The sequence below is a fragment of the Varroa destructor genome, unplaced genomic scaffold (genome assembly GCF_002443255.2).
Source record: "Varroa destructor unplaced genomic scaffold, Vdes_3.0 BEIS01000006.1, whole genome shotgun sequence".
NCBI classification, from domain to species: Eukaryota; Metazoa; Arthropoda; class Arachnida; order Mesostigmata; family Varroidae; genus Varroa; species Varroa destructor.
In genome coordinates, this window is record NW_019211459.1 from 11989134 (window position 1) to 12007157 (window position 18024).

Genomic DNA, 18024 nt, shown 5'->3' on the forward strand with positions numbered 1-18024 from the left:
ATGAAATCAAGGGTTCGAGAAGGACAAGAAATTACAAATGTGCGAAATATCCGTGAGAAAAAATCTATGCCAACGCCATATATCCGTAGCTGAAGTAGTGAAACACCGTATCAGAAGCAAGCCGCAAAAAACGAAGCAATTATCTCTATTGAAAAGGTGGTGCCACAAAATACTGATGCTTGCAGTTATATTACTTCGTTTGTAATTGTTTGAAAATGGCTATCTATTAGTAAAGAGTTTACTAGCAATAAATGATAAAACAGAATAATGCCACTTTCAGAAGCCAGAAGTATTTGAAAATATTGCCCAATGCGATTGGTCTTCAATGTAGGTATTATTTGACCGGCTATAAAGACTAAATATTTACGCTGGCAGCTAAAGAAATGTACTGGTACCCCCAGACAGAATTTGCTTAATAGAAAACAACTTTAAAATGGGACATCAGTAAACCAGAGAAAAACTGGGTGGATCTGTTTTGAATTTTAACGATATTATCTCCTGGCTTCGTGGCAAGTGAAAAAGCTTAAAGTACCGAAGGGGTGGGATTATACGCTCCTAGTCCCTAACACCTGCTCTAGCAATTAATGTATTGTGCAAATGAGTATAGCTTGACCTAAAGATTCGCTTCGAAAACATTAATCTCGAAAGGGAAACCTTTTTTCTGGTCATCTGTCCTCGGGAGTCGTTGCTCATGATCTACTAAGTTAATCGCTAAAATAATTCCAATTGTTTTTAGCCACTGGCCGTATCTGAACCACTTCTATACATTCCTGAAATTTGGACTTGAAGCGATAGGACGTAGATTTAGGGAAGACGTACAGCAGGAACACGTTGGCAAAGGACACCTGTTTTGTTTAGGATCGTAGGACACATAAGGCCCCGTACTCGTACTCCGCATCGAAGTGACGGAAGTAGGCCGCTAACATGGTATATGTCAACAGCAACAGTAAGAGCTCAGGCACCGCGGACTCGTGATATTAGCGCGCAGGGACAAACGTAATTGTTGCGTACCTGCTCGGAGCCAATCTATTCTAACTTCGTAGAGTGTAGTTTAATTTGAAAGTCACGTGCCCCTAAGACATCCTGATGATAGGGGATCTGCATACTATACGGATTCTTCAAACGCGGTTGTATACATGCTGGATAAATTGCACTCTCGTACAAAAGAATAATCTGTAAAAAGAATGGTAAATAATCTATGTACCCTTCAGTCCCGAGTACGAAGACCGAAATTCAATATGTTTTGCAAGTTCTTAACACGACCTCTACGAACGATAGATCGTTTAGGCCGAAGTAAAGCTTTATAAACGTGCGGATAAACCAAAAACGTCTAAAGTGAACTATAGCAAAATGAACGTAAAATGGTTTAGATCGGCTAGTACTTCCGCCAGAGGAGCACAAATTACTTTTACTATTTGCTCTTGGTATAAGACAAAGGTAAAGTTCTTGAACTTTATTTGAAGTGGAGCTAGATTACTCGTTGTAAGGAAACCTTGTTTAACCGCATTAAGGCAAAGCAGACTGAATACATCTACTAAACCTATACTACATGTAATTTTTAAATCTTACTTGTTTACGGGTAATGTTCGAGTATAATCTGACAATCATTTCCATCCAATAAAATATCATATTAATACAATTCTGTCTTGTCACCTTAATTGATTCAACGGCGCGGGCTGGAGTGCGGAAGCGCACTACATGCCACACGCGGCAAATAAATTAAGAGAGATTAGGTTAAATGAAATGGTTTATTTTTTTTTTGCCCTGCGCGCTGTCGTCGTTGCCCCTGTTTAGTCGACGACGACGACGACAACAAAAACTCAATTAAACGAATCAGTTTTCCGTCATTCTGTATGTTTCTGATTGGCTAGTGGCAAACGCAAATGGATTCGACAGTGATTCCACCGTCAACAATTGCTTGCTTCAAATAGGATTCTAGGGGGCTCAAGAGCCACTGTGGGATTTCTATCGTTGGGCTTATCTGCCTGTTCCATTCACAATTGTCACCATTCATCATCTTAAGCAGCTAGCGGCCGTCAAGGGAACAACGTAATCATCAGTGCCCGTTCAATCTGCCCACACCCTGTGTGTGAAGGCCAGGAGTGAGTTCCTGTTAAAATAAAATAATAAATAGAGAAAATGTTTTTTTTTGCAAATAGTTGAGTTAAAAATTGAAAAATAAATAAACCAATTATTAAATTTATTTTTGATACATTTACTATTCTGTAGTGTTCATAACGAAGTTAAATCAATCTTAGATTTTTCTTTTCTAGTATACAGTGAAAATATACCAAATAGTAAAACTTATTTTTCATTATTGCGTTTATAAAGATGTAGTTGATAAAACTGCTTTTTACTTTATAATTAGGCATATACTTGTGTTAAAATTTTATCCAGAATATGCATTTTGATAATTCAAATTATATAAGATAAATTTCCTCAGCAATTTTTTGGTTTTCAAATATTATACGTTGACACAAAGACTAAAATAAATACATTCGTATTATTAAACATTTTAAAGACAAATAGTTGAATTAATAAGCAATCGCAGAAATTATATCGTATTTTTTGAAAATAAATTACAAAATAAAAAGTATTTTATTTTATATTACATTTTTTTTATTAATTTTATATTAAAATTGCGAAATATGCTCGTTCGCGGTTGTGGGCAAGGTAGCCAATTACGTAAATCATGTGATGATACTGCTTTACGAATTGGGGTGCGGAAACACGCCACACGCAAAAATTATATATACTGTTGTACCTAAAACAGATGCCTGTTCTCGGTGCATTGAATCTCAGCTACAGACAGTATGTACAAATCAATATGGCTATGTTGTAAGAGTGAGAGATAGCGTTGTTTATTCAGAAATGCGCATGTCTCGCCCAATGTACAGAACTCGATATAATCGGTTGATGTCTAAGGTAAAATCGGCCTATGGCTATCCCAGTAGGCTGACAGAAGTAAACAAGTGAAAAATCATTTAATTGCCAAACAGACTTAATGGTCGCGGTTCTCGTACATAAAAAGAACGATGTCGTGAAGATCGCTGGCGAGGACTTGAGTCCCATCCTAAATGTTGTCAAACAAATACGTAAACAGGTGGAAAAGCACCTGTACCCCAAAAGCATGCATGCATTCTACAAAGTTAACTATGCCTGATCAGGAAACATTGACACAGGCCATGGCCCATGGCACTCAAACTCGTCGCTCTTCGTTCTCTTGCTCCTCAAGGAGTTTCGTAACTATACTGTGAATACTTGCAAAACATGCATGAGCTGAATGGACGAAGATTTTACGGTCGATATATGGTTACGCCATAGCTTGATCAAGCACGAGTGCTATTTATCGTAATGGTACGATAAAACTATATATTAAGGACATACTTAAACGAAAACAAATAGACCTAGTGTGTAAGTGCTTTGGCACTTAACCAAATTCGTTTTTATAATTTACGGCTCTGAATATGCTTAGTCTGGAGACTGAGCGACATTGTGCCTTCGCAAATAGCTACTGGAATGACAGGCAATGTGCCGACCATATCTTACGTGGCCTTGACGACCGAAAACCTCAGAAGTTCAAAATTTTAGGCGCTCGATCTTGCGACTTACTGCTAGGAACTTCTGCAGTTCACTCAATCTCACCGAAGCCTCCATAAGATTCAGTAACATATTTCGACGAACGACAAGGTAGGTTAGAAACTTTGACAGTCACCTGTACGTTCCATTGCTTCTCTCTTGTCCGCAATTCATTACTGCTATTATTGTGATTATTAAGATTGTAAGTTTACCTTGGATTCAGGCTCTCCTTTTTTCACGCTCATCTTGATACCGTTGCAGTGATCAGCTGGCACAATCACCGTTGGTTTTTGCTATCGTTTAAACTTTGTGTTCTGCCTGTCGTTGCCTACAACCCGACCTTAACACTAGTTTTTTTTTTCAGACATTTAGCTCTTACGGGTCTTCATATATGGCTCGAGATCATCATCGCGAACGAAAGGTAAGCACAAAATTTGTTGCAAGCAGTAACACTCTGTTGGTAAATTTGTAACACAATCTTCTTGAAGATTATTCGAGTCTACCTTAATCTGGGTTCGGCCAGAGGTTCCCGTTCTCGATCCGTCCGTCTGTGATCCGGCGACAATCAAAGATCCGGTAACAAGTGCGCTCCTTCAAATTCCCTCTTTTTTTTTTTAGAAGCCGATAATTTTGCGCATATAGCAAGATTTAACAAGGTCCATCAAGGTCGATACCGTATATGCCTTCACAGACGCTTTATTCGCCAATTGAGCAACTACGGACAAACGACTTCAAGAGTTAGTGCTTAAAACCGCAGCTGAGCGTTCAGACACACCGATAATGGCCGCATGATATCTTAATTACGCGAGCTGTGTGTCCTTTTCTGACATTAACTAGTTTAATAAGTTAGTCAGCGTCAACGTTAGCCATTCAATGTCGGTCAACGTGACTCTATGGACAAGCTGCTCCATAGGTCTTCTCGGCAGAGAGATAGATCTTGTCTTGAAGGTGCTGCGCGCGGTCACCGAACGCTGAGGCGCGACTGAATCATGAGTCCTCGCTAGAGTGGACTGCGGTGGACAATCGGTGCTACTGTCAATGATGATGGTGATGATAATGCAAGCGCTCGCTAACGGCTCTGGAGGCTGCAGAGTCCGCCGCTGCGGCGGTCACTGCCACTGAAGCCGATGTTGTTAATGACAACGACGTATCTGTGACGTACACATATATACACGTACAATATAACTGTTTCTTATGGCTGGTCATAGGCAAACAATGCAAGCGGAGGAACGAGTGGGCAATGACTATTACAGCGTGAGAAAGTCGAGGCGACTCCTCATTGAGAGGGAGTCGGAGAGAGTCTGTTATGGCAGTTGCCGTAGCGAAGGTAACAGACAATCAGCCGCCCTGTATCTTGCTGCGGTTGCCTACTAAAACGGCCATCGGATGTCCACCAGTTGCAGAGCCAGTGAAACCAAACGGGGCCTAGGAAGCAGTTTGTGGGTCTATGGGTCGAGGTGGGCTGAGAAACAGCTAAATGAATCGCAACTTCTATACGACGATGACGACGGACGCAACTGCAATAACAATTCGACAGCTTCTGCAGGCCATAGTGCACTCGGAGGCAATTGCGTCCGCCCATTAGTTTGCTTCGAAGGTCTCCATTGCGGGCACCTTAATACGTTCGCGGCCGGCGTCCAAGTTCAAGTTCAATGAGTACGTAGGGAGGCAGCGACGGATCGCGACCATCATCGGGGATAACGATAATCCACAGCAATCACTTATATCGTTCGCGCATTCGTACCGGTAACCCGCCCGTTTGTGGGTTTGCCGGTGTTAGCCCAACCGGTACGATGCGAAAGAAATGGCATTGGTTAGACTGATTTGTCGAGAAGGTATCGAGTTCACTTGAGTTTGATTCAAGCTGACCTATCCAGATCCGTGCGACCGCGCACGCGCCATTGAACAGCGATAGCAACAGCGGTCCGCAACGACGGAGGCCCTATGCTCTGCAGATATACTGCTGGATTGTAGTATAGCACCAGTAAGGCAGAAGCTTAATACATGAAGAAGCTCTAGCGGCGCAGTTCATCGTGGCTATTTTTGATCTGATACTAGCCACCAACTGTCGGTAATCCTACGTTTGTTGTTGCTGTTGTAGGCCACGCACCCAGCGAATACGTTGGCTATGTATCAAAATCCCAGCGCCCATTTGACTCAGCCACCCCCAACTTACCTGTACGCTGCTGGTACGCAATGACACTTGTTTACTATTGGACCAAGAGCGACTGATAGATGTTTAACCTATATCTGCCCTAATATTAGTACGGGTTAGCGGATTTGAAGCCGAATTGTTGACTGTACTGCTATGTAAATATTTCGGTTATGCCTTAGATGAGCATGCTTCGGATGGCTGACTTTTACCAGCACAACACGGACCGCGTGTCTATGTCATCACGTGTTCCATGTTTACTAGGCAAACATGTTATTAGTGTGCCATCCCGAAAATGCAATTTTTACGTTTGTTACGGTTAACATTGAAGTAATTTATGGTGCCGCGTGCAGCCCGCCGGCACCTGCGAACAGCGCGGGCTTAACCGTAACAATTTTTAGGAACTCTTGTCGCTCTCCACTGACTATGTGCGGCAAAACGACGCCGGCCCGCTTAGTTATTTAATGGTATCATTACAAAAGGCACCGATGAAGGCAGCGACACTTGACGCCGTCGTCAGATGATCAAGATGATGATGGGGATTGGCGAAAAAGCGAGCAAATGATAGGTCGGTCGGCCGGTCGGTCGATGAATCAGCTAATTGGTCGTTCAACACTAACAGCAACAGAAACATAATGCCCGTTCTTTCGTTTGTTTTGGTCTCGTTGAAAGCACGTTGGCAGCGTCTTCCTGGTGATGACGTTTTGCCTGACGTTTTTGTTGTTCGTGTTCATCTAACGGTGTAACTAAACCCAGACAAACAAACAAATTCGAAGGTTGATGAAGACTGAAGCTGGCGGACTGAAGGGCGGAAGGGCTGACGCTGCAGAAAACTAACTGAAGTTCACAGAGAAATTTTGCATCACCTAAACCATACGAGTGCCAGCCCACACAAAATACTAACGAAGTTCGAAGCGTATCAGACACCATTAATGCTCAATGTATAGATGAAACGGTGGCGTGACATTTGCGGGCTTTGTGCGTTGAGAACTGTATATTTCAACGCCTCTTATTTGTGCTAACTGTCATAATTTACCAAGGAAAGGTGAAACCAATGAAAGCAGTATATTGTTTGTTTCTTTAGCGATCAAAACAATAACAATAAAACAATGCCTCCCAGTACTTTAACGAAGAGCAATGAGATGGCTTAATTGCTGTGATACTTTCGGACGTACGGACTTTTCAATTTATATATCAGGACAGACGTACCTTAGCGTGTATTAGCTAATGCGTTGAATTTTTGTATCACTTTGGCATTACTTTTTGGCAGCACATCCGATTACCGATACGAGAGTGGCGCCAAAAAGTGTTTTACAGATCTACCTATAGTCGTGAATTCAGGGAGAAGTGGTTTGCTATAATTTTATCCCTAATGACGGCGTTTGGATGTCGGGGCGTTACCTGATCAAGAATATACCATTTTTGTCAAAAATACACGACGTCGAACGTTTGACTAGCATGTTTAGTCATGAGTGGTAAGCACATACTTCACTGAAGTCAGTTCCATAAGATTGATTTAGATAAGAATAATCGTTCGTTTACATTAACTTGATTTTCTTTATATCAGTGGATATGTATACCCCCCGCCCCCTCCCCCATTCTTCGGAATAAAAATGCCCATCCGATCCGCCTATTTTATGCCCATACAATCCCAAGAGAAAACTAAGTCACCTTAGAAAAAATCAGCTAAAAGTAGCACTCTAAGCAAGTAATTCGGGTCGAACACTCATTTCTAAAATGTACAGGGCTACAAAAGCTCTAATTTCGCCCATGTAACGGCTCAGTAGCTCTCATTACCTCTGACGTTTGTGTTAGAAGACAGTACGTCCCACGATTCAATTCATATATATCAGCTGAATTATTTTGGACGCCATCGTCTAGCTTTCTAACTAACGAAATTTTCAATAGCGCCAGACTAACGTCTGGCTTGAAATTGAAGAAAAAATTACATTTTTTTTATTTGCACGATGAATTAGTGTAGCCGATTTTTCTAGCCCGTTATACTGAGCTACAGTAAAAACAGTTCGATCGACTACACTGTTACAACGGCTCACGTACAACGCATACTATGTTCATGGCATTAAATAAAACTCTGTCTGAAATCTTTCAAACAAAGAACTACCTTGTATTCCACCAAAAATGGTTGTCTTTCTTTCAGCTGCCATTTTCAATCTGCCGTAGTAGTACATAGGAAAATTTTCGCTAATTTTTTCTATGAGCACTGCCACATAGCGCCGTTTAGGAGTCGGATTAGTAAAATTGAAAACTAGAAAGACTCCACAGATCTTGCGTGCGTAGATTGCAATGTTTCCGGAGTAAAACAACGGCAGTGTTCTGCTCAGTTAGAGCATTTATACTCCCGACTTCACCAGTGGCAGATTGAAGGCTGTGTGATTGCATAGTAACCGATAAATCGAGGCACCTTAGGGAGTGGCTTCTTCAGGAAGTGATCTTTTAGGTGGGTGTGTACGCGAGTTGCCGTCTTGCATGTAATTTTTTTTCCTATATATGTATGCTAGAAAAGGGATGAAATTAGTCCTGTGTGAGAGGCACCTTTAGGCGACCGGGTGCACGAGATCGCCGTGCGAACATTTCATACGGTTTATACGCGCAATACAAAATAGGGTAGCGTTTCAAATGGGGTATAAACTTAAAAAAATCTTTTTTTGAAACAAAATTCACTATTCTGCAGGTAGACACAGCTTAGGTGAAATGCGCGTAGAAACAGACGTAAAGGATATATCGGTTATAATAAAAATAAAGGCAAAGTCTATTTCGTTGCAGTAAAATCCTCATACGAATATGTTGCGGATAGCGGAAAGGTGAGAAAGCGTCGCGGGTTTGCCGTTTGCTGCTTCATGTTACGTATAGTGCCAGCGAGTGTTAAAACGACGGGACCTATAGCTGTGCAAAGAGGGAAGAAGGATCAAGTTAATAAGCAGCTGAGTTGAGTTGAAACAATCTGGATCTTTACCCGGAACTGATTTATCTCGAACAAACTTTTCAACTAGACATAGTAACTGGGAGTTTCGCGGGTCAAATGGAAGTCCCTCATGAACATTTTCAGCACTAGCAGATGTGGTACGTCCAAAGTACATTTTATGGAATGCTATGGCGTGAGGTTGGTTTGACAAAAACGATGGAACGCGTAGGAAGCACTGTTAATCGTCAGATATGTCCGCAGTCTAAAGTAGAGAATGGATGGTGTCTTTACCGTTAGCTTAGCCAATGTAGTTAAGTGCGAAGTAATATTAGTAGCAGGACAAAGGACCTATTTACTGGTCTACCTAAAAAGACAAAGCCACAACGTATTTTTTGCGTGGAGTGTTCTTAGCACGAACACCGAAAAACCTGATTGCTTTGGTACTATCCGTAGAGCTGATTAATGTCGGTCGGATTACGTACAGACCAAAATTATAACGCTTGTATTAAATATGTTTTAAGAAGCACATTGTAGTACTTCGCGCATGTCTGTTGCCTATTGTAAAGTCTCAAAAATACTGCACCGAAAGGATACCTTTATGATATATATATATATATATATTTATGTATAACAGATATCTTGAACCTCGCGTCTCGGGTTGAAGTTTTCCGTCTTTTTCAAAAACAGCTTACTAAAAGGTTGGTAATATCCCATATGTTTTCATAAGTTTCGCTTTAAGAAGCTTAGCTGAAGCTTAGAAGAAATTTCCTGGATTGATATCCAAGCTTAGATCGTTACATCTCATATTATGTTTTTTGAACATTATGCAATACACGTTATAGGCGATACCTACATTATTTTTTTCCTTTGTTTTTAAATCAACCGCTAGGGTTAGTAACCACAAAAACAGAATAACCCCCTCAACAGTCCACTATACCCCTCAATGTTTTCCCCTTCTTGAGCGAAGGTCTGTGTCACGTCCGCCATGGACAATCTTCCACTTCAATCGGACATCTATTTTTTTTTTCAGTCCAGGGTCTGATTATCAAGACGAGAAGCCACTACAATGATCTGCTTCTTTGGACCGTCTCTACAAGCGTTGCCTCTTCCACAACCACAGTAAAACCTTATTGAAGACATATCTCGTTCTATACTCCTCGAAGGCTCAATACAGTGAGACAGGTAAAAGCATGTTCTCTAGATGTGTACCACCGAACTGTTGTGCGTTTACGCAACTGGGCCGTCGAGCTGCTGTTCGATATAGCGACTTTTTCATGGCGCTAAGGGTCAAGTACGCCCGGTCACAGTGCAGCGCCGAATGTAAAACGCGACGAAAGACAGTGAACGGCGATGCTACGTTCAGCAATAAATCATTTGGTGACCCTACTTGTAGCTTGAGAAACGAGATGAGACAAACGTGACTTTTCCCGCTGGGACTTTCCACTATCCGAATTGTTCAATGTTGTTGCTCTCGAACGCTCCCTGTTGCAATGGTTGTTGATACTGTGTTAACGTTATTGGTTCGATGATTGCTGCCGGTGCTATAGCTACAGTTAGTACAACTATCTATTGCTCGTTGGTACGGGCGAGATTTGAGGAACGGCGACAAACCTAATGGCTAACAAGTTAGTTCGTTAAATATTGACTAATGGCGACCCACTCAAACTGGGTTGATCTGTTTAGAGTTATTTGAGTTTCGGGTTGGAGCGGACGTCGTCAGTGGCTGTCCATAGATGCATACAGCTGTACATTTCCACGCGGTATGATTTCAGTACGACGTCTTGTATTGGGGCAATGGTTCCATGATATCGTGCCCTCTTTTTCACATCTCCGTTGCGACGCTACGGTCCAGTCACCTTTCAGAGAACAGACACAAGCGTCTTTTAGCGGCTTCTTTCATCTGGAAGTCGTTCCGTTTGTCTGGTTTGGAGGACGACGCGCGTTCGATGACCGGTTGTCCAACAAGAGATTTGTCGAGTGCTAGCATTAGCTAGTAACTATTAGTTTATCTTGTACCTGATTCGTGCCACGAACAGAGATACATATATATTATAGTATTAGGCATGCATTACTGAGTCACCATAGGTATATTACTTGAATATTAATCCTTACAAACGTCAAAGCTCTGCAGTTGTCAAAGCTAATTAAAATAAAGGCCTTTCGTAAGGTGCGCTTTCGATCTTAGTCAGACAACAGGAGTTCCTTGAAGTATCCTAATCGATAATATCCCGAAATACTCCATGATTTTTTAATATAAGTGCCATTCTAAAAGTAGCCACTTTTTACACCAGTTTATAAAGCAAAAACAGGAAAAATCTTTAGCTTCACTACATACCATAAGCTCACTTCAACGGAAGACAACGAGTGATCGTGAACAAAAATCACGTTGATTTACTAATTCAATGTCTCATACTTCAGTGTCAGGATATACATCTCTTTTATCCTACTTGATAGATCTTTTCGACTCCTTCCCGCCTCTCATTCATCTGAAAAGAGCCTTCGAAAGGCGCGCACGGACTTCTGTCGGTGTACGTTCGTTCTGCTCGCACTTCGGCGAGTTCAGTAGACTTAACTAATAAAAATCTGACAAGTCAAGGCAAAAGTAAAAAAAAAGAAAAATATCTTAGCTAAATTTCTGCTGATACTCCACTCACGATAAATTAAAAACGGATTTTTGGATCACAATCCATCTAGGCTATGAGTACCCATCTAATACGCGTATGCTGGTCTAGTTAGTCACTCATACTGATGATTGCCCGCTGCCTTCGCTCTTCACAATGCTATCAACGATAAATGCGTAAGCACCTCAAATAAAACGACACAAATCAGCCTGGCTCCAAGCCAAATATCGAGCGTTGAACGGTGAACGGTTTCAATATGAGCGAGGTATTTTTTTTATTTTATTATGTAACGCCATACGCAAATTAACCTACCGCTATCCTGAGCGCGTCTAGCACCTTCGCCATGCCTATTCCATGTAATAACGATCATAATGACTTGCATTTTTCTATTACATAACAATTGTTAAGATCACTAGTACCGATGACGTGTCAATCCGAGTTAAGGGGAGTAGCCTATGACAGGCCGTCTATTTTTTTTACCAATTTTGGTCCCGATAGAGTAAATAGTGTCAACGACATTGCAGGCTTAGTTTTTATGCTAACAAACAGCACGTGGTGTCGTCGATTGAACAGACGCGCTGTTCTCGTTGTTTTCGCAAACACTGCTGACTGCCGGCCGCGTTCATGATAATGTTAACAATATCACCAAACGCTCCACTGTCAAAGCGCGAAGTTAAAATTGAAAAAAAAAGTTAGTAGCAAGGAGTGCGAAAGACGGAGAGCACATATATATATATATATGTGCTCTCCGTCTTGTAGAGAGAGAGAGAGAGAGAGGAGAGAGAGAGAGAAAGTATGTGTGTATATAGACTCCACATATTTTAACGGCGAGGTAACGTAATTACAGGACGGACTTTCCTTTTTTCTCTTTAATGATCAATCGACTGAAGAAAATTTACTTAGTCAACTCTATCCATATAAATGTCCATATTTATATAAATATATAAAACTGTTTGTCTCATGATCTGCACTTCGTGTCTGAGTGCTGTCCACATTCAGCCACCGTACAAGTTCGTTCTTTCGATCTCGATTCCAGTTGGCTTCACCCCCGAAAGTACGTGGGGTATATATTTTCAAGCTGCCTCTGTGTAAATATATACCCTGAAATTGACTTAGCATCGTCACTACCACGTCTTGAATTTATCAAGGTCGTCTTTGTCCCTCGGATTACCATCCGTTATTCGAATATTCAGAGATGCCCATTTGATTATCCATATACATTATTTTCTCCCAATAAAAAAAAAGCTGCGCAATCGAAATATTAATAACAGCAGAAAAGGCATATACAACATAAAACAACAGGCGAGTATGCCTACAGACTACTATCATAAGATCATATGGGGCTCAACAGGGGTCGAATACAAACATTTCAACCAGATCATTAACTGGCCATCGGTCGACGTTCTTCAGCAAACGCTTTGGCTAGTCCTATTTCAAAGGATTATATAGTAAGATTTTCTTTTTATTTGCCCTCTTGTCAGTTGTTTGTCGTCATCGCGTAAAGTACCATTCTGAGTACTAAGTTACCTAGGTACACACTTTGCGTTTCCACTGTTAATTTCTTTTTATGTTTTTTTTATACTTGAAAAAGAGTTTCGAGTTTTTTGACATTGCTTCTCTCCAAGCCTTATTTTTGTTGTCGGTGCTTGTGTCAACAAGTGGCCACAGCAGCAGGCGGGTAATCTTTCGTGGCTGATAGCCAACTGCTACACTCCATGCTCTATAGTTCGTGGGCAGGCGTGGCTCGTTCGGATGAGTCTACGCGGCGAGGCCATCATTTCTACGTCCTATCGTCGTGAAACGCTGGATGTCGCAGTGAATATGGCCTATGGACCCAGTATGAATTTCCATTTCGAACGAGCCCATGAAAAAAAATATGGCGAACGACGTTTGATTTTGGTCTTTGGTAACGGCGGCGATGTTTAGGCGGCCGCTCGTTGGGATCGTATTATGCATCCTCTTCACTATAACGTCTTGCCCGTTTGTGTGCCTGGATTTTGTCACACAATTAGTTTACGCAGGCTTCACTATTGACGACTATGCGCGCTATTTACCAAGAGATGAATTTTAAAATGATCCAATAAGATGTTCAACATCATCTCTCGAAACAGTCAGGTGATTCGAATCTTCGATATAAACCATTTTGTATGCATGGGCCATTTTTATTATACCGTATACGCTCAGCCTATGTAGTTGGTATGCTAAAAATAGACAGACAACTCTCGATTAAATATATGCACGTACGTTCTGCGTATGCAAAATGCGAGCTGCCTATTCACAGAGCACGTCTTGATTCAAGCTCACGACCGCTGTCATGAAAAATTAGTAAATTAAAAACTCAGTTAAAGCCAGCTAGTTAGCGCAAGCTGTCCTGCATCGCTCCGATCCTTTAGTTCATCTCATATCGGAAAAACACAAGCACACAGCAAATCTATCTTTGTGAACCCTTCTCTAAAAGTCCTATTTTAGCATTTTTCCTTAGAGATAGTTATTCTTATGTCGCTAGATTACCTAACCGTACAGTAAAACTTTAAGGGCTTGAAGCCAAACGTGTATGTTGGAGTCCTGCAGGACAAAAGCACACCAAACTTTGACGAAATCACGTCATTACTATTATTTTATTCAAGGAAGATATACAAAGATTGACAACGCTAGGAAAACGGAGAGACATATTTCTTAAAATGTATTTAGTTTTTATTTTGTGGATAGTTATAAACGCGTGCCTCGATTGTCGTATGGTCGTAGTTCCGCATAATGCCAAAAATGTATACCTCTCAGGGGAATCAGCTCACCTCACTGGGCCTCGTTTCTAAAAACTTGTGAATGAGCACATTTTGCTATTTTAAGGTTCTTTCTAATCGATAACTTTATTCAACTTTTTCTTGTTCAATACACATACGTCTTTGTTATTCCACTGCCCATAGTGTAACCATGCTACATCTCCAGGACCAAATTTTACAACAAGCTGTTGCAGGCCGGAACGCTCGATGAGCCTAATATTAGTTTGGTCTGTTCGCGCGCGCAAAGCGAACGAACAAGCCCGCTGGCGTTGAGATATTAAAAAGTCTTCAACAAAGCTTCTTTAATAGGTAGCTCAACCTCCCAATGCCAATGGCGTCCATCGGGGTTGCTGTCTCTTAGCTTATAGAAGGCTATCGACAGAAATACTTCGATTCGTTATGGGTCAAAAGACATTGTCTTCTTCAGTGTGCACAGTATGCTTCTATTAGATGTTGTTATGGCATTAGACCGAGGCTGGAGCATCTCAGACACCATTTCCGGGAGCTAGAATATTCAATGAACCCAAATAAAAGTTGTTGCTTTAGGTAAAGCTTTCGTTACGCGTAACCCCCCAAACAGATTTATTGTTTCTGCGATAATGGCTGATTTCGTTAAAAAAAAAAAAAAACTATCTTCACACAGATGTTGCTTAATTTCTCTATATACGAACAATTTTAAAATTTCGCAGTTTGCTCTATCTTCTATTTCATTGGATCCTAAAACAGTGCATACTATATATATATATATATATACTTCCATGTACTTTCTAATATTGAATTGCAATTCTTGTGACAACTGCATTTCAGCCTACACCTTCTTCTTTTAGCAAAGTAGTCATCATTGCCATCAAATGTGACCCACACTATTTAAAGCATGCATATATGCACAGCACAGCCGTTCGCTCTGTAGTGATTTATCCATTGGCTTCTGAGGTAAGTCAAAAGAATATCAAGCAACCATATAGAACGCAATTAAATTCATTTTCTCTTACAGAGAGCACGTGTGCGCATTATAACCATTATGGCACCGTTCCGTATACGATAATAAGCCATGAGGCGACTGATGACGGCCAGCTACCCTCTCAGCACCAGTACCCAAAGGCTAGTCCTTTAAGGTACGCGTATGATTGACTAGGTGGCCTAAGGCAGTACCTGATGTCGGCCGATTATCGTGATTATTTGTGAAACCCTAACACCAAGTCATATGCGAAACTTGCGCAGGTAATCAACCAAGCAAGTAAGCTCAATCGGTATTGCTGGCTTACGAACCAGTCACACATCTATCGGTCGCAGTCTTGTCTTTGTTCTTCGCCTAAACGTTACAAAGATTAGCTGCGTCGCAGAAAACTGCGGGCGATATAAAGCCATGTGCGTTGTCTGTCGATATGGAAATAGCCAGTGACCCTATGTCTGTATATGTGTTTTTGTTTCTGCGGCGAATAATGGAGGAATAGCAAGTCATATGGAAGTCTACCTTGGAATAGAACAAAAAAGTTAGAGGCGAAGGCGACAATATTGAACGATGTCTGGTACTGTGTATCTCTCTGTGTATTTGTATGTTTGTGAGTGTTTGTATGTTTGTAGGCAGAAAGCTGCACGGTGCAGGTTGCAGGTATAACGGTTATTCACTATGTCGCTTATTCTCAAATTGTTGCTCTGTTCGGTCTCAGTTTAACCAACGTTCGTCCATTCGTTTATCGAGTTGTCAACGAAAGATAGAACAGGTGAACGGATGCAGTTAGAAAAGCACAGGTCAAAATGATGGAGGCAAACAACAAGATAAAAGCGCGCGTAGAGTGGCTAACGAATGGCGCTTTAGTTCGGAAAACAAGTAGCGACACCTGTGGTGCTATTGTTGTCAAGTGACAACTCGGTCAATTTAGAAATTTAAACAGCCTTTGGCTATGTTACGTTTGCGAGTGGCTCGTCTCTCTGTCTGTCTGTCTATCAGTTGCTGCAATAGCTGAAAAACGTATCCAGCGAATCATGTTTAACGTAAGAAAAAATAGGTAACGAAAACCGGCGTCGTACGACCTCGATCATTCAAGTATGCAGTGAGCTTCACGTGGTTATCTAAGATTACATTGTCGTCAAATACGCGAGCTTTCCTAATGTTTCCTAAGCAACTCTGAATTTATTTCGTGGCTTGTTATAGAATATAAGAATGCCGTCCCACTTATTTACAACAAAACGATTAGCCTTATTACCCATGGGACAGAAATTTAAAAAAAACTTAATGAAAACAGCATTTTTATTTCTCGGAATATGATCCGACAGACAAAATATTGTGATCTCTATGCATCCCCTTCTCTCTAAATATCTTTAAATCCCCCTATCTTTCCACTTTCTATTCGTCACCTTTATACACATATAGATACCTGTAAGTTTTTCTGTATCGTTAGCATCGGCATACCAATGAATGCGATAAAGTCCCGCGACTGTTTTCGATTGACACATACACAAACACGCGAACACGCAGGCACAAGCGAGATTAGTTGTGTTTAATGTTTGTACTATGAACAGCGATCACACTTAGTAGGCACTCATTGCATACCATTCATTACCTGGTGATATTCTCTGCTTTTCGGCTCGAGAAACACTCTTCGGCCGGTCAGTGGCTCCTGTGAATGAAGAAACATTTTTACTAACTTGTCATTATTATGTGTCTGCATAAAGTAGGAGCACAAGAACAAGGATTACCCAGCTCTATATACATACAGATTGATAGATATGTATGTGTGTATGTAAGTGTGCACGATTGGCCTTTATACACGCTGTGACAGCTTATTCTACATGCTCATGTAGCCACTGCTTGAGACGTTCACTACCAGCAGAGTCTATTGGGAGCAAATGGCGACATGTCGAATCGGTCCATCACAGAAAATCTGAGTGCGTTCAAAAAATGTACGTTCTTATTTTCATAAATTTATAGGCTTCCTATGGCTGTAACTTAAATGTATGTTTATTTAAAACTCATTATCTGTTCTACCACAGGATGTCCATTCAGGAAGCGTTAGTATTCTGAAATTTCAATCCGTACGGAAGAAACAAATATATATGTATATCTATAATCTGAGACGGTTGGAAAGATGGAGACTTTTCTTAAAACAGAAACCGCACATGTAACTGCCAGGCCAGCTAGCTCCTAGACCAAACAATGCAGGATGTGCCATGACGCTCACGCTATAAAAACGAAAGTTCGGGGATCTGTCCTACATTGACCAAAGCTAGTAAAAGCCTGCGCTGGAACCTCAACAAAAGATCCTTGATTGTCGCGTGCTATTTGCATGCATGTGTGAATCCTAAGGAGGTCCAGCTACGAAAGCCAAAATGGATTTAGTCAAACAGATTGTCTCGAATTGTTAAGGTTCTTGCATAATAGGGGGCTTAAGGGGCGAAGCAAATGGGCTTTCGTTGACCATAAGCCGAAGCTTTGACATGTCATAAGATGAATACCTTGCATAGCTGCCGGACTGTGCGTCCAGCTTCCTGAATCATATGTTATGGTACCTATATACGCAATTTTTCTTTGAGGCAAAGAGGTTTTGATCTAGCCTAGCGTCAGAACGTAAGGCAGGGCATATTTCGACAATTCCATGTCCTGGATGTAGCGTTAATAACGTATGTGGATCGTTACTTGTTGTTACTGCCAGGAATGCTTCAGCAGGTTAGCTCCCAGGACTTATAGTAAATATTCGACAAAATGTATGATACGTACACATATTGTGGAGCTATCAGGAAGATCATAGATATTATAACTACCGAATGGAGGATTGAACATAATCTTATATCGAAATAAAAACTTCCAGCAGAAGGCAATCTTACAATATGGTCGACAGCTTTGAGAGAAGCATTACATCGATGCGCCAGAGGCATCCCTATACCACTTCTATAGTTTTGCCCTTTTTCAATGTCGTACAAAAGATGAAGACCACAGGTATGTACGCCCCGCCGGCATTTTGATATACC

General features: G+C 41.2%; 2 protein-coding genes across 8 annotated transcripts in view; one reads left to right on the top strand and one right to left on the bottom strand.

Annotated features, from left to right (window-relative positions):
* The window catches only part of LOC111252877 (uncharacterized), a 67818-nt gene extending 65615 nt beyond the window's left edge, over window positions 1-2203 (top strand). The window contains exon 12 of one of the 2 annotated variants that reach the window (XR_015329817.1): window positions 737-2203. The gene's annotated coding sequence lies outside the window, so the exon portion shown is untranslated. The remainder of the gene's footprint in view (window positions 1-736) is intronic. The other variant, XR_015329818.1, reaches the window with a different exon arrangement.
* LOC111252878 (solute carrier family 2, facilitated glucose transporter member 1-like) overlaps window positions 1-18024 on the bottom strand; it is a 54864-nt gene that overhangs the window by 28863 nt on the left and 7977 nt on the right. For 3 of the 6 annotated variants that reach the window (XM_022811468.2, XM_022811464.2, XM_022811458.2), the window contains exon 2: window positions 16620-16676. The exons of 2 other annotated variants lie outside the window; for them this stretch is intronic. In XM_022811468.2, the coding sequence (XP_022667203.1) occupies window positions 16620-16676 (57 nt within the window). Of the gene's footprint in view, window positions 1-3791; window positions 4507-16619; window positions 16677-18024 lie in introns of those variants that run through there. One more of the 6 variants, XM_022811466.2, reaches the window with a different exon arrangement.